The sequence below is a fragment of the Rattus rattus genome, chromosome 2 (assembly GCF_011064425.1).
Source record: "Rattus rattus isolate New Zealand chromosome 2, Rrattus_CSIRO_v1, whole genome shotgun sequence".
Classification (NCBI taxonomy): domain Eukaryota; kingdom Metazoa; phylum Chordata; class Mammalia; order Rodentia; family Muridae; genus Rattus; species Rattus rattus.
In genome coordinates this window covers 114,784,693-114,791,751 of record NC_046155.1, presented here as the reverse complement: position 1 = coordinate 114,791,751, position 7,059 = coordinate 114,784,693, and the positions used below count along the sequence as shown (strand labels likewise).

Here is a 7,059-nt window from a genome sequence, read left to right as displayed (position 1 = left end):
AGAGAGAGAATATAAAAACATAAAAAAAAATTAGGAGTAATTCTGAGAATTTAATGGACTACTTTGAAACTTTATTTTACTAATGAAAGGAAAATATAATGTTAAAAAGATTAAATGATGGTCCCTGAGGGATGCTTCATCATTTAAGAGCACTTGCTGCTGTTGTAGGAGACCTGGTTCAGATTTCAGTCCACATAGAACTGAACAGTGGTCTACATGTAGCAGAAGAAACAATACCTTCTAGCCTTCGTAGACACTGAATGTATATTGTACATAACTACACCTACAGACAAAACATCAATACACATAAAATAAATGTAAAACAAATATTTAAAAAATTTCACAAGTTGGAATGGTCAAATAAAACTATTCCATATATGTTATTTTTAACTCAACCCAGTAACTGAATATTTAGTATTTTCTCTTCTGGAATTATAATGAAAGTAATTTAATAAAATCTGCGGTTTCTAATATAATTGTCTTATTATTTTGTGAATATTATTCATGCTATATATATGAGCATATATGAGGCTTTCTGAGAATATAGTAACATAAACTTCTAAGCCCTTCAGCAAAGATTAATTGCTATTTCTAAATATGAGACCATTGAATTTAAGGACATAGTTATTTGTCAGTTAATAGCTGAGCAGACCGGTAAACAAATCAATTGATGAAAAATTCAAAAAAATTTTCATCATGTATTTTGCCCCACATATTCCATTCATAAATATTATATATAGTACAGCATTTAACTCTTGTGGTTTTGATATAATTTTTACTGATTTTATACCCATAATCTTTTATTTTATAGCATGTCTAAAGCATTACAAAAACGGTGTAAATTAACCCACTAATATTCTTAGCCCTTCTTTTAACTAATTAAGTCAAAGCCAATGGTGACTGAATTGTGAAGATGTATTAGGAAATTGTTTCCTTTATTATTGTTTTATAATTTCAAAGCTTTCATTAATGATCATAAAACTATAGAATGTTAACTTAAGAGAAAAGAAAATATGGTGCAATTACACCATAGGATATTAGTCAAGTGTTAAAAAATGCTTCTTAACAATGGGAATGGGGGTAGCCCTGACACTTTTGCTGCTTGTGGTATGTACTTTTATCTCCTTTTATGTTGCCTCATCTAACCTTGATATGAAGTTATATAGATAGTCTTATTTCATCACATTATGGCAACTTAAATTAATATCCCTGAGAGACTTGTTCTTTTCAGAAGAGAAATGAAGTCACAGTTGATCTGAGGGAGAGGGTATTTTGTGAGAATTAGGGATAAGGGGTAGATGCAATTGAAATATACTATATGAAAGAAGAATAAAGCAATAAAATTTAAAAATGGAATAATGAAATGATATCAGTAAATGCATGGAACTAGGAAAAAAATAATTCTGAGTGGAGAAACCCAGATTCCAAAAGTCTAATCTGGTATATATTCACTTTTATGTGAATGATAGTGAATGAGTCAGCAATAACAAGGGTACAATCCAGAAAACCACACAAATTAGGTATAGGATAAGGGAGTAGGTGGGGACAGACATAGAACCCTTAAAAAATGAAATAGAACAAATAGTTATGGGTGAATTGAGAGACTGGAATGGGAGGATTAAGTTGGGTTTTGGAGAGAAGAGGGGAACAGGGAGGGATTATTGGGAAACACAGCTAGACATGAGGGCCTAAGGAAGAGTATTACAGAAATCTAATTCAAAAAAATATTCTTCACATATATATACACAAAAAGGCAATCTAAAATATCACAAAATAATGGGGGAGACAGAGTCCCACTTGGTTACCTGTTATCATCAAATTATCCTGCCAGTGCCAGGATTGGGTTATGGCAAATGAATCTTTGGCCAAAGGAATCCCATGAAAATGACTAATACCATCAAGGCTATTGCCAAGATATTAGGTTACTGTTCAAAACTGATAGCAAAGTCTCACGGCTGAAGATAAACATACAGTATATATCACTGGACATGGAAATGTTAAGCAGGTGCCTACAAAGTGTCATAACTCCTACATTGTAGTGTATTTGTCACACAATTTTAGCAAAGCAGAAATGTATACACCAATACAGCCATAACTACTTTGCTATAGAATGGTGTCCCAGCTGCATATTTGCTAGGATTATGGCAACACAAAATTTATACAAATAACCAACTGATGTCTGATTTGACTTAAGGACATCTCCATAAGATGGACCTCATATTCTGCAATGCCTAGCTAACTAAGAACCTGAAACTAGATAGCTCCAGGACCTAGAATTAAAAACCAGATATTACAGTACTAATTTTTTTTATTAAATTAAGTTTAAACACCTTAATAATAAAATGACTCCTTATGACATTCAGCTGTATTTATGGATGTATGTGTTGCTCATCATCATCAGTAACTTCTTCCTGGAGTAAATGTGAGCAAATACAGAAACACACAGCCAGGTGTTATGTAAAAAATAACAGACCATGGAACTATCAGCTTAAATAGCATATCTTTTTCCAATCCTTTCCTCTGGGATCCAGAAGTCCTGTACAAGAGGAAGAAGAAAAGAGATGATGGAAGATACAAATGATATAGCCTCCTCCATAGCAACATGATCCATGCACACATAAATTCACAGAGAGTGATAAAGCTTGCTTGAATCTATAGTTCTCACCATAAAACATACTAGAGCTGAAGGGAGAAGTGAACATAAGCACCTACATCTAACTTAGAAACAATCTCTAATTGATAATTGCTTCCAAGTATAAATAAATAAATATACATATGTGTGTATGCATGTATAAATTTGTGTGTGTGTATATATATATATGCATGTATAAATTTGTGTGTGTGTGTATATATATATATATACACATATATGTGTGTGTGTGTGTGTGTCTGTATTTCTATATCTTATCTCTCTATAAGGCATTTGTGTCTATATTACTGCTTTCATTTTAGTGCTTTTGTGAGCTTCTTCAATGTTTGAGCAAGTTTGATTCTATATATGCTCTCTCTCTGTCTCTGTCTCTGTCTCTCTCTCTCCGTGTGTGTGTGTGTGTGTGTGTGTGTGTGTGTGTGTACCATTTGTTGTGTATTTAGTTGCTTGGTTCTTGCTATCTTGTTTTCTCCTAGAGGAACTAGAAGGAATAGAGGGAGGGGAATATAATCAGAATATATTGTCTGAAAAAGTATGTCTTCAGTATTAGGGGAAAATGCTTTATGGGTTGGTGGTAGTAGTGGTGGTATATGTTTTTGTGTTTGTGTGTGTCTGTGCATGCAAGTATGGGTGACTGTGGTGTGTAAATATTCTTTTTAATTTGTTAGTTTCCTTCCTCTAGAAAAATCTGAAAAATACTCATTCCTCTTATATTCAAATATGAAAGAAATTCTTAACATTACTTTCTTCACAGCCTCCTTTATCTGTCTGTTTCTAAGACTATAGATGATAGGATTTAAGAATGGTGGAACAATAGTATAACACACAGAAAGTGTAATTTCCTTAACTATTTCTAATGTTACTACTGGAGGTCTTAGATACACATAGGCAGCAGAAATAAGAAACACAGACACCACAACAATGTGAGGGACACAGGTTGAGAAGGCTTTCCCTCGCTCTCCTTTGACAGGAACCTTCAACACAGTTGATAATATCCGAACATATGATATAGCAATGAACGTAAAGCAGCTACAACCAATGACAATAGCAGAGAGAAGCACTAAGAGTTTGTTGTTAAAGGTATCTGAACATGAAAGCTTCAACAAAGAGGGGATATTACAAAAGAACTCAGGAACTACCTTGGCATGACAGAAAGAAAGCTGGAATGTTTGGAAAGTATGTACACTTGCAAGGATGAGAGAAATAAGGAGGGAAGCCAGTGTCGTCTGAACACAGAACTGGTGGTTCATGATCACAGGGTAGAGGAGAGGTTTGCAGATGGCCACATAGCGGTCCTGGGCCATAATGGTAAGAAAAAGCATCTCTATACATGCACATGAGAAGATCAAAAAGACTTGTGCTGCACACCCAGCCACAGAAATGTTCCTGTTGTCAGTGAAAGAGTTGAAACAAGCATTTGGGACAGTGACAGAAACGTAACACATGTCTACAATGGAAAGATTCCTGAGGAAGAAGTACATGGGTGTGTTCAGTGTCTGGTCAACTGTAGTAGCAATGATAATGGTAAGGTTCCCTAACAGGCTGCCCAGGTACAGCAGTAGGAACAGCACACCACTAAGTAGGATTCTGAGCTCCCAAGACTCAGCAAAAACCTCCAGTAGGAACTCTGTCACCAGGGTAGAATTGGCCATCATCTCAAAGGAAAGGTTTTCTGAAAAGAAAAAAAAAAAGACGACAGAGAATAACTTAAATTAACTGATAGATCACTAGCATTTCACTTATATTGCTTTATCTTTATTTTCTAAAAAACAGGCTTTTTTGAAAAAAAATCAAGCATTCATTTCTTTGACCTGTATACATATTTTAACATACTTTATTGTTAATTCATTTAGATGGGGCTGTCTAACTGTATTGTTTGTTGTTAAGTAGTTAGGTTTGGCTTTGATAATAATGTTTAATAAACCCTTTCCTTAACAAATACTAAGTTAATTAAAATGCGGTATGTTCTTCTGTATAAAATACTTATATCAATTAGGAATGTACAGATAAATTTAACATGTGGGTTTATTATTAAAATTCTTTTTCTGTATCTACTTTCAAATATATATTTACCTATGAAAATCATTTATGTTACATGATTATTTTCATATGTTCACACATATTTACATGTTGAGGAATGCTGGGAAGTGAAAGTGAATTCGACAGACATGAACAATGTTTGGGATAAAGAAAGTTGAGCATGGAAGAAGGTGGAATTTAAGAATAAGAGAGGGAGAGAGAGAGAGAGAGAGAGAGAGAGAGAGAGAGAGAGAGAGAGAGAGAGAGAGAGAGAGAGGCAATATAGTATGTATGTATGTACAATTGAAATTACCCCACATAGGGTAATAATGAGCATTCCCCACACTCAGAATCCATAAACTCTCACATAATAAATGTAGTTCCAGGTAAGATATAACTCCCTTCAGTTACTAGTCAGGGTGAGGATGACCCAAGATACCCCATTGAATGGTTTGTATATGCTTGACCCAGATAGTGGCTCTATTAGGAAGTGTAACCTTGTTGGAGTAGGTGTGTAAACAAAAAAAAAATAAAAGAATGAACCTCATTCAGGCTTTGGAATATCTGAGACCTTTGGAATAATCTATTTGCCTAAAAACTTATACATATTTCTCCTTGCATTCATGTGGCAGAATTTTCTCTTTTTTTTTGCAGAAACCTCAAGTTTTCCTGAAAATCATTCATGTTACATATGATAGTTTCAGTTTCTTAATCCAAGTGTCTGGATATGTGAAGAGCATTTAAATACATATCCACAGTAATCCTGAAATGTTTATTTTGGCCAGCAGACTGCAGAGGCATCAAAGAGCTTATACAAAATAAATCTAACCATAATATAATGCATGATACCTTTTAAGTTTTTGAGTTCAAGTCAAATCTTTCCTGATGTTTATGCATACCATGTTTCTTCAATAGTTATCAGCCTCCTAGTAAATACCATGGGCAATGCACAATATAAAAATGGTAATTTCTAAAACTTATAATCAATAGAGAGGTGCTCAAGTACAAAGGTCTAAGTGCATAAAATTAAAGGTAAGAAGTTATTAGTTTAATAAATTAAAGTAACATCTTTTACTTTATTATCATGTCAGCAAACAAAGATATTAAACACTAATTAATTAATTAGAAAGAAAAATACCCTAGGAAGAGATGAACAAAGCAGCTATGACACAGACAGAAAAGAGGTGACAAAGAAATTTCAAATAGTGAGATACATAGCCATATTTACTTTTTTTTATTGAAAAAGTAAAATGTACTAAATGTTTTATTTTGAAAACCTAAAAATTCTAACAGGATGAATCATACATGTTAAATTTATCTGGACATTCTCAATTGATATAAGTAGTTTATACTGAAGAATATACCATTTAATCAACTTAGTATTTATTAAGGCAAAGGGTTTATTAGCACACTTTAATGAATGCACAGTGGTTAAAGAAAATATTCCTTAGTGACATGAACTAGTGATTATTAAATACATTTAATCATTACTTGCATAATTTATTGCACCCCAACATGGCAGCTAACTGTCAAGATGTTAAGAGAGAAAAAAAATATTCTTTCAAATAAACTACTATGGAATCTATTTAATACATAATATTATCTGTATTATATTTGAGATTTCCATCAAAATAACAGTCTAAAATGTAGACAAATTATTTAGAATCACAGTAAAATGAGCCATAAAATTAAAATATAAAAATTATTTTCACAATAGATCACCTAACATTTCTGGCTGTATTAAAATATATACTGAATACAGTATCTTTTTTTTATCAGTAGATGAATGTCCTTGCAAGGGATCAAGAAACCTGGTGTCTGTGATATCATCAGTGTCACCTTCTACTGAAATATAAGGTGGTTTATGGAAAGAGTAACTAGGGATAAGATAAAGACGCAACATTAATTAAAGCACACTTTAATTATGACTGCCATGTACTACAGAAAAGAAATATTGGTCACTTGCAAAGAGCATCCTTTCACAATGTCCTTGATGACCATATCAGGGTAATTACAACACTGGGTTTGGACAAGAACAACAGGAAGGTGTTGTTTTGAAACTCCATGGGTTATTGAAAAACTAGACCTAGCTACTTTTAAAAGGTGTCTCCTCCAGTGTTTTGCAAATTTTCAGTATATATGCAAAGATTTAAAAACCATTAATATTTATATATGTTCAATCTAAAAATGTTAGAATTAAAATGATAATATAGAAAGCAGGAAGAATGCACAAAGTAATATTTTCTTTTTTTTCTTTTATTGGATATTTCTGTATTTACATTTCAAATGTTATTCCCTTTTTAGGTTTCCTATCCATAAGTCCCTTCCCCTCCCACTCCCATTCTTCTATAAGAGTGTTCCCCTCCCGATCCACCCCTTCCTAGCCCCCA

General features: G+C 33.2%; 1 protein-coding gene across 1 annotated transcript; it reads right to left on the bottom strand.

Moving 5' to 3' along the window:
• Window positions 1-3,306: 3,306 nt before the first annotated feature.
• On the bottom strand, window positions 3,307-6,353 carry LOC116893221 (olfactory receptor 14C36-like). The gene is made up of 2 exons (XM_032895103.1): window positions 6,339-6,353; window positions 3,307-4,305 (listed from the first exon to the last, which is right to left on the bottom strand). The coding sequence occupies exons 1-2, from the start codon at window positions 6,351-6,353 to the stop codon at window positions 3,307-3,309; spliced, it is 1,014 nt and encodes a 337-aa protein (XP_032750994.1).
• Window positions 6,354-7,059: the final 706 nt, after the last annotated feature.